The sequence below is a fragment of the Oratosquilla oratoria genome, chromosome 8 (assembly GCF_046742065.1).
Source record: "Oratosquilla oratoria isolate Oo_2021 chromosome 8, ASM4674206v1, whole genome shotgun sequence".
Classification (NCBI taxonomy): Eukaryota; Metazoa; Arthropoda; class Malacostraca; order Stomatopoda; family Squillidae; genus Oratosquilla; species Oratosquilla oratoria.
The window spans coordinates 64,195,674-64,214,877 of NC_134784.1; the positions used below are offsets into that span (position 1 = coordinate 64,195,674).

The window sequence follows — 19,204 nt, forward strand, 5'->3', positions numbered from 1 at the left end:
CATGAGGAGCAAGTGGATTCGCGACGCATATCGGTGTCTTGATTATATTTATTGTAGTCGCCCCTGTGTTTTTACATTCTCTCTGATCTGCTCTTAATTCCATTCTCTGTGGTTTTCAAAATTCACGGGTGAAAGAGAGAACGATCGATATAAGCCATGACTATATTTTATGATGCGAGTATTATTACGACACGTCGTATGGCTGGCATTGGCTGCTGCCCGCGAGATTTAAGTCCCGTAGTGAAGTGGTTAAAGATTCTTTCAACTTCCAGGACAAAGCCCGCGTTGGCTTTTAGCCGGTTTCATGATGACGACGATGTTTCTGTCTATGTGGATTAGCAACACAGCAACGACTACCATGATGACACCCATAGTCGCTGCCGTTCTCCTTGAACTTAACAAGGTTTGAAGAATCTTTGATTTCCATTGTAGAAAGAAAGCATGCAGAAAGAGTTGTGTGTGGAAGATGAAAAAGAACTTTTACTTTCGGAAAATTCCAAAGTCACAGAAACATGAAACTTATGTTGTCTAATTATTCCTAACCTAACCTAACCAGACCATTTCATAGAAAGAAAAAATAGGTCTTTCAAATACCACAAAGAAAGAAATGAAAAATGGGTTTGCGTGATACTGTAATAGAACCTTGTTTTCCGTTGAGGAAATGTGTTCTTCAACTCTGAACTTTGTGGTGATATCTGGCAATAATAGAAGTAGGAGAGACTCCTTAGGATAAAAGAACAAAGTAATTTCATCACATTTGTAACTGATACTGCTATTTATTTAACCTTTTCCAGTAACTGATCATTTAAGAGTCGATTTGAATGCGATACTTGTGAGCATTACCGAGAAACCTATTTACTTAACTTTACAAGAATCTTGTAATTACCTGTCTACATTCCGTCCTCCTACACACAAAATGAGGTCTATGTAATATTTATCTGATAACAAATACCACAGTCGGAGCAGAAGGAAAGGCTAGAAACGGAGAGTCTATATATTTCGAATACTAACTGCAGTCCAAATCAGTAGTTACCAGTCAAAATATATAGACTCCCAATCTCCAATCTTTTATCATGCTCTGTGGTGTTAGTTGTGATTTATCTTATTAGTTTTTTGTAAAGTGCGTGCCATTTATCTGAAAGAACAAAATACACCTTTATTCTCATAACTCCTCCCGTGGAAAGCGTACGTTGGTGGATGTCTTTTTATGTTCAGGATAACAAAAGGCAAGGTCTAAAAATACAGGTCAGACCGTTTACATTCTTCTGCGCAGCTTCTGACGTCATTTGGCTGAGTCCATTTTCTCTTTGTGATACACTGAAGAAAACTGTGAAACGCCAAGGAAGACAGGAACTATAATATTTTATATAATATATATATTATATATCATATATATTATATATTCATATATATAGACAGGAACTATAATATTTTATATATATTTATATAATATTTGTCAGAATTTAACTAATTGCGTGGAGCTGTGCGAGCGAAGGCGACGTCATTTTCGAACGACGGACCAGCTTCAACTGACAGCTATAGGACCCGCTAACCCCACTTTGAACAGCCAGGTGACGTTCACGGGCCCGCTGCGCCAACTCCCTCGAAATTCGGTCGGAAGTGGTTAGACCTTATATTCTTAGATCTTGACAAAAGGAATACTGTCCCGTTTGTATTTCACTATTGAGGTTCTCGCAATACAGTTAGTTAGTTAGAGGACAGGATAGATAAGATGGGGGAGAGGGAGGGAGGGAGGGGGGATTGGGGGTTAAGTGGTAGGAAAGAATGAAATGGAAGGAAGTAAGAGTTATGATAGATGTGGGGCAGACACACTTGCTCGGTTTATTAGTGTGTTCAGGCGTGTTTTTATTTGTTTAATTTGTTTCTATTTATTTATTTATTTATTTACTTATTCATTTATTTATTTATTTATTTATTTATTTATTTGTTTGTTTGTTTATTCATTTATTTATTTATTTATTTATTTATTTACTTATTTATCTATTTATTTAGTTATTTATTTATTTATTTATTTATTCATTTATTTATTCATTTTATTTGTTTATCTATTTATCTATTTATTTATTTATTTATCTATTTGTTTATTTTTCAAGGTGGTAGCAGGGAAGTGTAAGCGTCGGGCACTGAGGAGAAGGGGACGAAGAAAACGTGATTATTACGTGCATCGAAGGGGAATGGAGACGAAACACGCTTTGTACGAGACGCCACCCTGAAGTGTCCATACGTTCGCTCATTATTCACTGACATCCCAGACAAATATTTATCATGAATAATGAATACAAAAATTATGGCATTACATGACAAATGGAAGTGGAAAATACAGATACAAGTTATGGTCAGTAATGTACCGTCCCACGCGTATGACCATTTGGGTATACAAACACCAACTAAATTGCGTAAAAGCCTACATAACGCCTAGGTGCCGCTGTGCCAGATAAACAGCACCCGCGTCCCACAGTAGACGAATTTCTTGTAGAATTAGTATAAAGTACTTTGCTAGCAACACTACTTCCATGTTTAGGGAAAATATTACGCCGATAATGGTAAATAAAAAATTCATGGACGATATTAGAAAGGAGGAAGAATGAAGTTAAAAGTTATGAGCATCCTTTTCTAATGAAGTTTAGTTTTTAATTATGAGAGAGTAATGTGTAATTTTAGTTCGTGGAGAAGACAGTAAAGTCTTTAAAAATATTGAATGATATGAAACTGATGCTTTCATTATTCCATACGGGATTGCAGATTATAAATCGCCCAGATACTATTTATTATATGACCACCTATACTAAAAATATAGTATTTACAGTTATCAATGTTGCACAAGTACAAGAAATACAAGATGTCTGAGGTCTACAAGATGAGGTTGGGGTAGAATACTGTTTTAGTATGTTCTAGTATTGGAATGCCGATATGGGATTTTCTGAGCAATACATCTGTTACTGACTATGAGTATTTACCTTGTACTAGTTAAAGTGCAATCTTTTCTTAATAGGCTTGAGTATTCCGTCGTCGCATATTGGAATGCACCGTTTCGAGGGACAGGTACTGACTACATGTCCTTATTGACAGGGTTATAATACAAGAGACACCACCGATCTGGAAATCGCAAGAAATAGACATCCAGAGGTCGACCAGAATGTAAAGGACCAAGTCCTCACACCTCTGCAGAAAAACAAGACGGATTCGGTTGACAGGTAAGTCATAGTGTTGATTGAGTCTCTCTGATCGAAAGTCATATATTCTAATTCTGTTAGCATTATGCATAGATGTACTATACAACGAAAATTGATGAGTCATTGTCTGTATGTATGTAAGTACATGCGTTAGCGGGCGTGAATCTTCTAGAACAATCAAATTGCCATTCTGTTTACATTAATTACCATTTTATTCTTGTAGGCAAAAGTTGAATGAATGGGAGATAGATTAGTATATTATTAAGATTTGAATCATTATATTATATTTTTAGTATATGCTGATTTCTATGTGTAAGGAATAAATGTAGAAAATCTAATTCAACTGGCAACTATTATGAGACGCTAACGATCGTGAATAAGCGTGGCGGCAGTCACGGGCGAGCAGGCAGCAAATTCAGATCACGTCTGAGAGAGTGAGCCAGTGAGAACTTATGTTGTAAATTCCCTGTGAAATTACACTTTGAAAATACCTTCAGCGTTTTCCTTTCCACCTTATTGGACAATCAATAATAGTCCTCGACCTCAGTAAAAATCATCGGACCCTACCTTAGTTCTCTCCTGAAAGAAAAGTTGGAAATTCGTCGGTGATTCGGTGGTTGGACGTCGCGAACTCTTCTTATCAGAAAGCAACAACGGTGCCCTTCACAGAGGATTCTATAGCGTGGAGTATAACGAACCATGCCCTTGATCCAACTCGCTAGGGGGCAGGGTTCGAACTACCGTCACCTCGACCTCCGCCGCAAGTAGCGACGCTCTAACCAGCGAGCATCTTTCATTGGGATCTTTCACATATGCTCCTGTCCTGAATAGATCCGAAGAAGCAAAGAAAGTTAGATTTACATCATTCTTCAGCCTTTAGGTAAAGCTCAGGGGCAAGTTATCTTTGAAAATCTGGGCAAGGTGGGCAACGTTAGAAAATATGTGATGTCGTTGAAGATGTATGTCGTCAGTGACGCCTAATTTTTTTTTTTTTTTTTTTTTTTTTTTTAAGAGGGAGTCGAGTAAAGCACCAATTGCCACTCCATTTGCAAAGTAAAGAAAGTTAGATTTACATTATTCTTCAGCCTTTAGGTTCAGGGGCGAGTTATCTTTGAAAATCTGGGCAAGGTGGGTAACGTTAGAAAATATGTGATGTCGTTGAAGATGTATGTCGTCGGAGTGACGCCTACAGTTCTTCTCATGGAAGAGGGAGTTGAGTAAAGCACCAATTGTCACTCCCTTTGCCCGGACAGCATCGTCCCATATGCATTACGTACTTGAAGAAGTTCTCTGAAGATATTTCACGGGAGTAATGGAGCGTAGAAGATCAGTTGGCAAATCAAGTTTCTTATTTTGATCTAAAGATAAACAAATTTAAAGTTCATTATATTATGATAATGCCCTTGTGCCCAGTAGAGGAACAGTGAGAACTCAGGTTAAAGCAGTTGTCTGGGAGTGAATGGTGTGCCTTCTGCGTTTAAGCACGGAGCACATGATTTCGCCTGTATTTACTATTTCTGGCGTAACATGAGCTTCATTTTACCCTTTCCAAAAGAGGGCTGGATGATTTCCTTTGACACGTTCTCCTACAGAGACCTGGATATCTCTCAGGACGTGGAGGCCACTGAATCTGCCACTGTGGATGAATACCTCAACGATGACTGTCGCCGCTTGAGGGACATGTGTTTCCTTGGCACTGCTTACGCCGCTAACTTGGGAGGTACAGGGACGCTAACGGGTACAGGTCCCAACATTGTGTTGAAGGGTATTCTTCAGAGGTAAGGCACTTGGTTTATACGTAGAGGAATGTGTGTGTGTTTGTGTACGTGTGTGTGTATTCACCTTGGTCTTTTGGATCACGTGCTGGACTCGTGATCGACAGCTATTTCCCTCCCGGAAGAGAGCTCAGAGCTCGTATTTCCGATCTATGGGTAATGCTATGACCTTACACTCACACACACACACCCAACTCCCCGCCCACGAGAGTTGGAGTAACGACTCGAAGCGCATCGATACTGAAATAATTTCAGCCCTGGGCAGGATTCGAACCAGGTACCGCCGATACCTCCGTACTGATAGTCTGAGTCTCTGCCAACCGCGCCACCGAGTCTGTGTGTGTGTGTGTGTGTGTGTGTGTGTGTGTGTGTGTGTGTGTGTGTGTGTGTGTGTGTGTGTGTGTGTGTGTGTGTGTGTGTAAAACACACACTATAAACATAAATAATTACATTATCCATCTGCATCTGTATAACAGATAATTATGAACCAAATTCCCGCCAATGGAAGGGGGCACGGATGTGAGTGTGGGTGTGGGGAGGGAGGGAGGGTGGTGCTAGTTCCCTTGCGTCCCTTTGGAGGAGGTCGTGACCGTGTACAATTGTGTCTATATCTGTTGAGCATGCGCGCTCAGCAGGGCAGAGATGTGCCTGCACTACCTCAGGCAACGCTTCTCCATTCTCTTGTGTCCAGCGGACAACGAGGGCAGCCCTGGCCTTCCTGTTTACCTTCATCAATAGCTGACTCAGAAAAGAAACGATATAGATTTAATATATCTAGACTTTGCAAAAGATTCTGATACCGTCCCCCATGAAAGACTACTTGCTAAATTAGCTTCACACGGAATAAGTGGTAGCCTATTAAGTTGGACTAGTGATTGATTAAACGATCGAAAATAGAGAGTTGTTTTAAATGGCAAACCTTCTAGATGGAAAAAAATTATGAGTGGAGTTCCTCAGGGTTCCGTTCTTGGGCCACTTCTATTCATACATGCATATACCAAAAACTTTTTTTTGTTTTTCCTTAAAAGTGAGGCAGCCAAAAAACAAAGACATAAAATCCACTCCCACCCACTCCATCCTCCAAGGCATTTACTCGCTTCTCTCAATCAACATTCTACCTCCACCTTCACTCCTCCCTTTCCCACCACATTCCCACCCAAGTACCTCCATTCTTTCTCCCTTAATACTTCCAGTCTGCTACCACTTTCTCCCTTAGAACATTTCATCACCTTACTTTTACCCATATTTATCTTCACCTTCCATCTTTTGCACACCTTCCCAAATTCTACCAGTAACTTTCTCAATCCCTCCTCTGATCCCCCCACAAACGCAGTGTCGTCCACAAATAACAGCTGGTCTATATCCCACTTTTCTCCATTTTCTAAAACCATCTCCAATCCCAGGCCCACTACCCTTGCATTTACCTCTCACACCACCCCATCCATATATAAATTAAACAGCCAGGGTGACATAACACATCCCTGACGAAGTCCCACCTTTACCTCTAATCACTCACTCTCTCCATTTCTAAATACCTAACACACGCTCTACTACTCTCGTAAAAACTCTTGACAGCTCCTAAAAGCTTTCCTCCTATCCCATATATCTGCAATATCTCCCACAGTGCCTTCCTGTCTACCCTGTCATAAGCCTTTTCCAAATCCACAAAAGCCCAAAATACATCCTTACCTTTTCCTATAGCTTTCTCACATATCTGTCTTACCACAAAAATCTGATTTATGCAACCCCTACCAGTCCTAAGCCCACACTGTTCCTCACCAATTACTCCCTCTGTTCTTCTCCTAATCCGCTCAATCAAGACCCTCCCATAAGCCTTCCTAGCTACACTTAACAAGCTGATCCCTCTGAAACTACTACACTCACACTTGTCCCCTTTTCCCTTGTAAAGTGGAACTATACAGCCACGCCCCCAGTCCTTCGGCACTCTACCCTCTCTTAAACAAACATTAAATAACCTCACCAGCCAGTTCACCATCACTGTACCTCCTTTTTCCAGACATTCTGCATGACATCCATCCAACCCAGGTGCTTTACCTGCTCTCATCATCTTAAAAACTGCCTTCACTTTATCTTTCCTTATTTCTCCTCCATTTTCCTCACTCATCTTCGCGCTTCTCACTGTAACTACCTTTCCCTCCCTATCCTCCTTCACATTCAGCAACTCCCTAAAATACGCTGCCCACCTTCCTCTTACTGCCATCTCTTCCATTATCGTTTCTCCATCTGCACCAAACGCAAAACATCATTTGGTGCTATTTTATATGAAAAAAACGCACTAGTTTCCTAGTTCTCAAAAATTATTTGTCTGGCAATTCTTGGATGCTGTCGAAAAACCAACGTAGTTTACTAGTTCAATTGTACTTCTGGAGACTGTGAGCTCTTTTCTCGTAGCTATGTTGATTTTACGACATGCAGCCTTAGCAGACGTTTAACATTCCACCTCCAACAGGGAGCCATTAAAAATAATTTTGAACGGTATCACAAATTTGTGTTGGATAGAGCAATCGTTGTTCATAACACTGAAGTGCTAGCCCAGTGTAACGACATTAAGGAACTAAAAATGTTAGAGGCTGTGTATATAAGAGAATTGGCTCCTGTTATCAATATACAGGCCAATTTGGTTTCTGCTATTTCCCTGTTTAATACTTCCACGCGACATGTAGTACATAACCTCCCTAGGCATGCTAGGCATGCTAGTTTACCTCACCTCACCTTTCCCTCCCCCTTCCCCTCCCCTCCTCAAGCCCTGAGAAGGTCAACTAGTCTGAAGATGTAATATACAAAAGTACTTACTGTCTACAAATTTCCCTTCTCCTGTGGTTATTTTGTGTATATATATATATACATACATACATATATATACATACATATATATACATACATACATATATATACATATATATACATACATATATATATATACATACATATATACATATATACATATATATATATATATATATATATATTATATATTCTTTTCTTTTCTTTTCTTTTCTTTTAAGCTACACAGAACCGACTGGACTCAATTATTCCACGTGGATGGCCTTCAACATACCCGGGATGCTCCTCTGTGTCACGTTAGCTTGGATGTGGCTCCAGTTTCTGTATATAGGCTTTGGGTGAGCAATCAGGTTCCATCCAATTTATAGTTACAAGAGTGAATAAACGAAGAGAATGAATCTCTTCATGATTTGAAGAGCTTTTAGGCAATGTCAAAGCTACAGGAGTGTATTGGTATGGTGTAATATTGTCCAAAAAGAGCTGGTAGTAATATGTTTTGATGTTTCAGCTGGTAGTAATATGTTTTGATGTTTCAGCTGGTAGTAATACGTTTTGATGTTTCGTGTACCCTACTACGCAGGAAAACTGGTAAAGTCAGGGAGACTTCCGCTAAGAGGAAAGAAGCTATCAAGGGCCTTCTTCGCAGAAAGTACGAAGACCTCGGCTCGCTCTCCTTCCATGAATGTGTTGTCATGTTTCTCTTCATCACTCTCGTTCTTCTGTGGCTCTCTCGATCACCCAGCCTCTTACCAGGATGGGGCAAACTACTGGAAGGCGTTTACGGCCATAGTGTGTAAGTTTGTTATAAACACTCACGCGTCCGTATGTGTAGACTCGAATTACCCGATGCTTTAAAACATTCATATCAGTTTCAATACAATATTATCAAAATGAACCACTGTATATTCCTTATTATCTTTTTTATTTTGATATTAATGGCGTTATCATATTAACTATATGTTGCACTGTCCTATTCTAATGGTTCTAGTGAGGTCGACGACGCGTCATCTGTGATGCTGATCGTCTTTCTTTTGTTTGCTATCCCATCCAAACCAAACTTCTGGTGCTTCAGACCTGGTAAATATCGCAACAATAGGATTTGGATATTTTCATTACACATGACATCATAACTGATATAATCATGAGGAAAGAGTAAGTGAAAATATTTGTGATTTTTATATATATATATATATATATATATATATATATATATTTTAGACGAGAACGTGCTGAAGCCTTCGCCAGGTTGTCTCACATGGCAAATGGTTCACGAAAAAGTTCCCTGGAAGTTACTATTTCTATTTGGAGGTGGCTTTGCTATGGCTGAAGGTGCTAGAAAATCTGGTAAGTAGATATATATAGTCACAGAAATACATTACAATTACCAAAATTATCTATCAATGACAGGCCTTACAAAGAAATATCTCAAGCTTTTCTGTCTGATGCATTTTTTTTCTTTTTTTTTACTTCAGAGTAGCTATAGAAACGGATATCAATCTTTTGTGTTTAAATGTTCATCTCAAAATAAAACATTATGCTTTTTATCTTAGTGGAATTAATTTATCTAGATCACCATAGAGCATTAAGATATGATTTATATGAACATAGGAAGAGCTGGAGCAAAACAAAAAAAATATGGTTCTTGACCTAAAAATTTAATATTCGCAATACAGATTTAAACTGGATGTTCTTGTCCTTGTTGCTATCTTCTTATTAACAAATAGATTCAGGGTGTAATTGTTTCATGGATGGCTTTAATCAGAGAAAACCAAAGGTCCTCTCCACCTTATAAAGAGGTAGCCTATTCATACAGAGTTCATTTAACACCCCTTCCATTTTAGCACCTCGTGGATGAAAGGTCATCCCTTAACCCCGTCTCACCACTCGGGGCAAAGGAAATGCACAAATATCAAGCGCATTTTAAAAATCATTAATTTGTACAAAAGTTAATCACCGACTCTTTTTTTTTTTTCTAGCTGCCGCTAGATGAGTTTATTCAGTCAAGAGAAATCGCTAAAGACTAGAAAGGATTAAGTAAAGACTTCTTATTCTATGCTCCTGTCTCGACACGAGTTTCTTACAGTATCGTTCTTTGTATCACAGGGTCAAATATAAAACGTTCCTGTCCTGTGTTTTGACAGGTCTTTCCACTTGGTTAGGGCATCAGCTAGTTTACCTGGACGCCTTGCCCAAAGAAGTTATCGTGTTGGTGGTCTGTATCGCTATCGCTATGGTCACCGAGGTGACTTCCAACACCGCCACTTCTGCTGTCGTTCTCCCCATCCTGAAAGAACTCGTACGTAGAATTGAAGTTCTACAGTAAGACCCTGCCTCGTCCCTATAAACTATTACTCAGTGAGACCTCTCATTAACGGATGTTGATTATCTGTGTTTGCGATGTTTTCGCTGTGTTTCCGCTGTGTTTTTGGTGCTGTTGTTTAGTCCGTTAATGAGAGGTCTCACTGTATAGCAATAACTGTATAGGTTGTCAGGAATTCACAATTCCAAAGTTCAAAGTAAACATATTACCATTCCCAACTTCTCCATGGGAAATTGAGTTATTCTTTGGAAATAAAGTTGCACTTAATGAGTTAGACGCTGCGAATGGCATAGTATAAATTATGTCGATTAATACATTGTTCCGGACCGTGGTATCCCAGTGAATACCGTATCGAACTCATGAGTAGGTGGTCGTGAGTTCGATACCCGGGACCCGCTGCATGTTTCTGGCGTTGGTTCCCGACAGTCCTGGCCAGGCGGAAATGCGACTTGAAACATCGACCTGATAAGAAATATATAAATAATAAACGAATAAACAAATAAATAAACAAATAAATAAATTGATTAATTAATTAATCAATAAATGAAATAAAAAATAAAAAATAAAAAACAGCGGCTTGCCGCAACTGACAGGATCTTGCCCTACCAGGGGTTTCTCACTTCCCACCTCGTTACCTTGTCCTTTTATTCATGCACAGGCAATCGGTATCGACGTCAGCCCTCTTTACCTGATGTTGCCCGCCACCGTATGCTGTTCCTACGCCTTCATGTTGCCCATCGCGACGGCGCCGAACGCCATCGTCTACGCGGCGTCCAATATGAGAAACACGGAAATGGTAAGCGTTAGTCGGGAACTCGTGTATGTCCTCAGCCAATGAATGGAATAAGCTTCCTGGAAAGGTAATGAACTGTAATACACTTCGAAGTTTCAAAATTCACTTTGATAAACGTCTAAGTAATTGGCTGTATTACTGTGTGATTATTTCGTGTTGCCTTTTTAATGTTTTACTTCGTTCGGAAGATGTCACGAGGATATATGGAACAACCTTGTGGTAGTCAGAATGTTATGGAAGATGACATCCGTTATGGTAAGGGTTAATCGAGATAGGTTTCAGTTAAACCGGGTCATCACCCGTTTGTGAATAAAGGGAGTGTGGGTGCCACGTGATTTATGAAGTGCCACAGAACTATCTCTAAGGGTTGACGGGAGTGGTCTAGAAGGTAATAACACAGACTCATTGAAATACTTTATAGATTTTGTTTTGGCAAAGGGTTGGTGTTTTTATTCCTTTGCTAGAAGGATCCTAGGCTGAAGGGATTACATCTCCCTTGTAATGGTAACGGTTGCTGTAGAATTTACTTAGTATTTCTCATAATACTCTTAATGATAATACTGTTCACTCAGCTTTTATTGTACATCAATTACCAGGAAGTTAGGGGAGGATGTAATAGTAACACGGCATGGTTTATCAGTGTGCATTTTTTTCTCTCTTTTTTTAAATATCGATCAGAAAATTGTATGTCAAAATCAATTATAGCAACCCTTTCACATCTTGCATGGCTGCATATAGACTTCCTTTGTTTATTCTTACAATGTTCATCGCACTAACCATTGATCTAATTCCTATTCCCGTGATTACGTTTTCAGATGCGTGCTGGTATAGTGATGAACCTCATATGCGTCCTTGTCATCACCGTGATGATCAACACTCTAGGTGTGGCCATGTTTGACGTCAAGAACCTGCCGGCCTGGGCCAACTCGACCGACATCGTTTCGACCTGAAAGTTCTGTTATCTTGGGTCGTCTCAAATGTGTTCTGTTTCCCATTGATTACGCTTTGAGCTCCTAAAAGAACATCCGAAAGAAAAAAAAAACCCTGTTGTTGTTGTTGTTGTTGTCGTCGTCGTCGTCGCTGTCGTCGTCATTGGCGTTGTTTGTCGTTGTTGTTAGATGTTCATGGTGTCAATGAATCATAACGCCGGAGTCACGAAGTAAACCGATATCTCTAGCGTGCTTCCACTAGATGCTCTCCCATCCCCATCGGTAATTCACTACAGCAGTTGTCATGCGCTAGCCGGGTTCGAGTCCTTGGCAGTACAGCATTTCAATTTCTACATATCAGCCTCCATCGGGTCTCCCGATGTTGACGGCTTAGAATTAAAGTGCATTGGGGTTGTTAAAAGATATATATATATATATATATATATATATATATGTATATATACTATGTTCGTGCATGTGTAATCTATTGATTTGTGTGCGACTGTACTATGTGTGGTAGCCTGGCAGAGTGGGTATGTACTGTCTACTACATTTGGCTAGCCTATGATAATGTTATGAATGTGTGACGTTCTATTTCATTATCCCCTGTTTGTTCATAATAGTGTGGTGGGCAAGGTTGTCAGATTGGTGTTGCGTATTGTGTTGTAGTAATGTTCTGTATGTGGGTAGATGGTCTTTCATTTAGTGCAGTGGTTCTTAACCCCTGGGTCGCGACCCAAATTTGGGTCGCCAAGCCATTTTATTGGGTCGCTAAGGGTTTGCAGGAAATGATTATTTTCCCACTACAAATATATTATAATTACATACTGTAATAATTAAAATACATGATGCCTAGTTTTAGGATTCTAAGCAGACCATGATTAAATAAAAACTCCAAAGCAGAAAATTTATTTGAAGTGTTTTGAAATTTCAATGTAAAACCGACAATATCTATGTAGGCTTGGGTCGCGATGCTTGATTTGTGCAAAATTTTGGGTCGCTGCCAAAAAAGGTTAAGAACCACTGATTTAGTATAATGGATGTAGTGGATCTTGCTTTGTAGATGCTCTGTGAAGCGCGTGTCGAGATGTTCGAGTAATACGTTTGAATCATATCAAGAAAATAGGTCCAAGAAACCGTCCCTTTGTACAGAACAGTCAAGGCACTCCATGAATATACACTTTGATAAGGAGATTTGGATCCCTTGAAACACCGATAGATAATGTGGCAGGTGTCTTTCATGTGGCGGTGAGGAGCATACACCGGAATATACGTAGTAGCTACGGCCGAAGTCGTCAACTTTTGCCTTATGCGATTGGACTATTGAGGGAGATAACAGTTACTGCCGAGAATCACAGAGAACTGCGTAACTCGAAACCACGACTTGGAATACGCAAGACCGGCACACTTCCGATTGCCTCTGTCCTTCAGACAAGATCGTCAGTAACCATGTAGTAAGCGCTGAAACTATCAGTTGTTTTAAAAAACGATTAGACAACTTTATGGATGCGGACGACAGGTGGTGGTGGATTTGGAGCTGCCTAGTGTAGGCCTTATGGTCTCTTGCAGTCTCCTTGTCAGGGAGAAAAGTTACCCCTTTAAAATTTTGGAAATACTTAGAAATTGATTCATCATCCAGCTCTAATATTTTTAATTTACTATTGTAATGATTAGAATTAATTATAAAGAAATCCACAAAAGGAACTGGATTCGTTAACAAACATGTTAAAAAAATGTTACTACGTAAACATTAAGTCCTAATCTCGCTATCGGACACGGAGGGTAAAGAAAGGGCTCATTGTTTTGAACTAGTCTATCTACGTGGCATATTGGAGAAGCCACGAAAACTTCAAGACAGCCGACCCAGGCTGCTAAATCATAATCCGAAATCATCCCTTTTAAAAGGTAACGGTTAACGTCAGAACCATTAATTAACATTTAAAGAAATTTAATTGGGAAGCCCTTGTCCAATAGAAGAGTGAGGGGAATGAGACGATAGAGGGGAATGCAAGTCGAATGCTAGCAATAACTCCCTTGGAGTGTTGCTACGTGTTTGAATAACCCTTTACGTTCTCATAACTAGGTTATATAAGTTTTTTTTTAATAATATGCATCAAAACCAATTCTCATTTATAGTCCATTTTGAGGCCTTAAGGTGTCATGACATAACTACTATATAGGGGGTTAGCCCTAGCCTACCTAGCCTAACCTAAAATAATTTGTAAACTTTAAGTAGGGTAATTTAAAGATTTCTGAAGAGGCGTTTCCTATGTTATATTTCAGGAAGAGGCATATTAACCTCATGTTACCTCACTACAATCTTGTAAGGATTTATTCTGCCTCCTGAATCTTTCAGATACCCTACTCCGTTTTCTTATTGATATAGTATTGTTTCTGAATAAGGTTGTAAAATTACAGGGAACCAGTCCTGGAATAAAATGTACTATTGAAAGGGAACACAAGTTTGCAACCCCCCCCCCTTCCCTGGTGTGGGAAGTTAAGGAAGTTCTGGAAGAATAAATACAGAGAAAAGATCGAGTTTCCTTTCAACCAAGAATGGAAAAGTGGACTAGGACCCACTTACCCAATCCCCATGTCCTACCAGACGACTAATCTGTGGTCCAGTACCAACCGTCATCCTTCGGTTTGTGTGTCATTGACACAAGGAGCAGCGGAAAAATGATCGCTTACCCGGAGGGAGCGTTGCAATCTCTATCAACTGAATCAGTGTTGATCGGAACCTATGGTATTTTGATGTATTGATATGTCTGTCGCGTTTAGCCGCGACATCCTTTATTCTTATGTTCTTATGTTCTTAAATGAATGATAATGAATTCCATCCGATCCTACTCACTCTTTGTCTTCGACTGCATCATGCACAACCAACAACTGCGCCTCCAGCACTGCACAAATATAGTTACATCTAATACTAACTTGAGATCCAGCCCTCATAAACAATAACCACCATAGACCAAATGGAACAGTGACCTTCATGTGGAGAAATTCGTATGATGACGCACAACGCACCGAACATAGTAGAAAACTACAAAGTTTGGCCCTGAATCTCTCAGTGCATGCGCCACTAGCAGGCTATTTAAGCCGAGGTGCAAAGAAAGAGGACACCACTTCTTGATGATTCCCATCACCCTGCGACAATTCTCCTTTTTTTTTTTTTTTTGGGGGGGGGGTATTATTACGGATCTGTTTCCGTGGGTTGCATGGTTATACATATGTCGGACCCCACACCACCTACTGCCTTGTGGGTTTTGTCTTTTTAGACAAAAAGCTAGTAAGTAGAATCGATCAAACCGCAGAAGGGAAAAGGGGGACCTCACTGTGTAATACCCAGGAATAGGTCATGGAGTTAGCCGAGAGGATATAAATACCGGCGTTAATAGAAGTGATGCACATGCAGTTACTGTCACGCCCGGTCAAGATCGTCATCCACCAGGATAGGTAACACTTGACCGTCAGCAAGCGACAGTCCGCACAACTACTAAGTATTTCAGCGGCTTTGACCCATCGTTTTTCGCTCATATTTCCGAAATAATCATTCACATCAGCATGGTATATTAGCAGAGCCTAATTCACACCCTGCGCTAATTTTTGACGCTATAGTGCATTCACAAGTGTATTTAATTACGGTGTTTACTCTTGATATTATGTGTGTCGTAGCCGACACCCGTGAAGTAAATCGAACAAGTGAAGTTGGGATACACGAGGTAGTTTGTGATGACGTCACGACTTCACCTGTTCGATTTACTTCACGGGTGTCGGCTACGACACACTTAATATCAAGAGTAAACGCCGTAATTAAATACACTTGTGAATGCACTATAACGTCAAAAATTAGCGCAGGGTGTGAATTAGGCTGTGCTAATATATCATACTGATGTGAATGGTTATTTCGGAAATATGAGCGAAAAACGATGGGTCAAAGCCGCTGAAATACTTAGTAAACCTTTGAGAATAGCCACGTGGAATCTGAATCCCCTGTACCAGGTGTGAAAATATGATTACCTGAAGAAAGAAATGAAACGACTGAGTTAGTAGACGCCATGGGAGCCGGTGAGTTGGGCAGGGGTGGGTGAAGGTGAGGATGAAGAAGTGAAATTTATGTACACTGGAGGAGAAAATCATGAGAGAGGAGGGAGTGCGATGATAATAAAAGAAATGTCTAAAAGTATAACATGTTGTTATGCAATGGTAGGATTTTATTAGTAAAGATAATTGGTAATCCATTGAAGAGATAGAGAACTTTTATGAGGAAATAGACCAAATAATGAGGCAGACTAAACCACATGAAATGACAATAGTAATGGGGGACTTAAATGTGAAAGTGGGAGCTGGAAGAGAGGGAACTATTGTTGGACGTTTCGGACTAGGCAGAAGGAACGAGAGGGAAGATAGTTTGGTGAAATGGTACATTACACACGATTTAATCACAATGAACACCTGGTTTCAACATCATCCCCGAAACCTGCGAACGTGAAATAGCCCTGGTAGAAGACATAAGAACCAAATAGACTTCATAGCATCAAATAAAAGGTTTAGAAATGCTGTGACACAATATAAGATGCACCCTGGAGTAGGTCTAGGAATGGGGTGTGACCACGTACTACTTGCTGTAATGATTATAATTTATTTTATATTATTTGTTTTTTGTTTTGTTATCGCTTGTCTGTTTGATTTTCATTTATTATTAGTTATATGTCAATTTATCATTATTTACTATTTACCTGTTTGTTTATTATTTAACTATACCCATGTATTTATTTGTGTGTTTTATCTATCATAAAATAAAGAGCAAAGATATTAAACATTCCTGGCTCAGAAATCACACTAAAGTGGCACAATCTGGATTGCTAAACGAACAGTGAAATGAGGAATATAAAGAGGAGGAAAAGTGGCATGAGTATATTTTCTTTAAATTTTAGGGTTCGCTTTTTTCCAGCAAATATTCATAATCTTCGGCACATAAACGCTGAATGTTATAGGATATTGCGTTATCAAACATTTCTTTTAACAGTTTTGCATGTGTTCCCTCTTCATTTCGTCTGGCTGTCCATTTTCTGACCCATATACTTTTCTTTCTTTTTTGTTTTCAAATCCCTCATTATGACTAACGTTGCAACTGCAGCAACTAGGTGATTGGAGCATGACATCTCACCACACACAAGTTTCAAGTGTGCACTAACAGTAACCTCACTGCATTTAATCTACCACTACTTTATCGAAGGTCTAGGGAGACTAAATTTGAGTGTATTGTAAACACAATTTAGATTAGCCTCGATAGACAAGGCCAGATCTAGCCAAATTTGAGTCTCCAGTGTACAGACACCTTAATTGGTAGTAATGACGAGATGCCTGGGTGAGATAGGACAGCTGTGGCGCCTCCTCTGGTATGACGAAGCGGTATAAGTATATATTGTAGATTTCAGGAAGAGGCGTCCACGTGCTTTACACTGCTTCTTGGGAACAGATGCAGTCGTTTGGTACTGCTGGAGAAAGATGAATATATTTACGAGATCCTCGGCAATTCCATTGCATGGTGATGTTCATTGTTTTGGGGTTAATACAAGGTCAATTTGAGTTATGTGTGCAGTGTGTGTGTGTGTATTCACTTGGTCTTTGGTTCACGTGTTGGACTCGTGATCGACAGCTATTTCCCTCCTGGAAGAGAGCTCAGAGCTCGTAGGTCCGATCTATGGGCAATGCTATAACCTTGCACACACACACACACACCCAACTCCCCGCCCACGAGAGTCAGAGTAACGACCCGAAGCGCAGCGGTACCGAAATAATTTCGGCCCTGGGCAGGATTCGAACCATGAGCTGCGGGCCACTATTGTGGCAGCTCAGTGCTCTACCAACTAGGCTACCGTGTGTGTGTGTGTGTGTGTGTGTGTGTGTGTGTGTGTGTGTGTGTGTGTGTGTGTGTGTGTGTGTGTGTGTGTGTGTGTGTGTGTGCGTGTGCGTGTGTGTGTGGTTCTTTATTCTGGTATGTGTGTAAACGAACACAATTATTTTATGTTCACGATATTCACTGTTCGAGATTTCCACGATTTTATGTGTGAAAGAATTCTTCTGTTCTGTCCAGTGATACTCTTAGAAAAGATGAAGATTAATTTCAGGAGCTGCGCTTAGATATCGCCCACAGTTTCGAGAGATTGATAACTTTCTCGGGCCCAATGCGCCTTTCATCTACATTACTTTTGCATGAAATCTCTGACGCCGTGATTAAAGACTCCGTCGCAATTGATCGATCACGACGTTCGGAAGATGAATCTCACGCACACGCACAGACACACACACACACACACACACACACTTTCAACGAACGGACGGCTTGAAGAACGTTCTGAAGAAAAGTGCAGATTGTGGATCCCAACGCAAAGAGAAGTGCCTTTTTGTATTTACAGGGTGGGGGGAAATTGCTCGTGGGGTAGTGGGAAAGTAAGGAAAGAGAAGGGGAGGGATTGCTGGGAAAATGGAAGGTAATGAGGAAGTAGAGGACTTGGTCCAAACAGACCGCCGTAAAGTAAACAAACGACCACAAGACGAGCTGGAGGACGACGGAATGTCTAATAAGAATGTAAAGATTAGAAGTATAGATAGGAACAATACAGTAGAAAGTGATGAGAATATTTTCAAGGGATTTAAAGAGAGTGGGGGGGACACAACCCCCCCCCCCCCCGACTGACAAGACTAGAGAAGAAGGTTGATAAGGTGATCGAGGACTTGGAGAGTAGGTTAGGTCATATGAACACCATTTTACAAAGGGTTAAAAGATTGGAAGAACTGGAAAAGGCGAATAAAAACTTAACTGATGAAATAGAAGACCTAAAAAGACAGTTAAGAGAGGTAAAGGTGGAGAATGAGGAATTGAAGAAGAATAGTAAAGAAAACAGAGAAACGATAGCTAAAGAAAGTAAAAATTGGAAGAAAACCCAAGAAGGAAATAAGGTTTCATTCACTGACATAGTCAAACAGCAATTGAAAGAACATACTGAAGACTCAGTTATTAAAGTGATGAGACAAAAGGAGAATATAGTAAGGGATTTAGCAGACAAGAAGAAATGTATAATTATATTAGGAATGGAAGAGAAACACAACACAGATAGAACCACAAGAATCAAAGAGGAAAATGAAAAAGTAAGCCAATTACTAGAATCAGTTCAGGAAGATGAACCAGAAATTATGAAACAAATCGAAGAGAAATTTAGACTCGGAAAGTATAGCACAGACAAGACCAGACCAATTAAGATTAAATTCAAGTCACAAACAACGGCAGAGAATATCTTATCCAAAACAGGGAAACTAGCAACAAGTGAACAATACAAAAAGATATGGATAAAAAGAGAAATGAATAAAGAGGAAAGAGAGGA

General features: G+C 39.9%; 1 protein-coding gene across 8 annotated transcripts in view; it reads left to right on the plus strand.

Annotated features, from left to right (window-relative positions):
- LOC143027789 (Na(+)/citrate cotransporter-like) overlaps window positions 1–14,352 on the plus strand; it is a 22,381-nt gene extending 8,029 nt beyond the window's left edge. For 4 of the 8 annotated variants that reach the window (XM_076189346.1, XM_076189345.1, XM_076189348.1 and 1 more), the window contains 10 exons: window positions 273–403; window positions 3,091–3,215; window positions 4,787–4,972; window positions 7,996–8,112; window positions 8,355–8,567; window positions 8,763–8,851; window positions 8,993–9,118; window positions 9,916–10,070; window positions 10,753–10,890; window positions 11,703–14,334. In XM_076189346.1, coding sequence (XP_076045461.1) covers window positions 273–403; window positions 3,091–3,215; window positions 4,787–4,972; window positions 7,996–8,112; window positions 8,355–8,567; window positions 8,763–8,851; window positions 8,993–9,118; window positions 9,916–10,070; window positions 10,753–10,890; window positions 11,703–11,837 — 1,415 coding nt within the window. In that variant the 3' untranslated portion in view covers window positions 11,838–14,334. Of the gene's footprint in view, window positions 1–272; window positions 404–3,090; window positions 3,216–4,786; window positions 4,973–7,995; window positions 8,113–8,354; window positions 8,568–8,762; window positions 8,852–8,992; window positions 9,119–9,915; window positions 10,071–10,752; window positions 10,891–11,702 lie in introns of all 8 variants that reach the window. The other 4 variants (XM_076189352.1, XM_076189350.1, XM_076189353.1 and 1 more) reach the window with 2 other exon arrangements.
- Window positions 14,353–19,204: the final 4,852 nt, after the last annotated feature.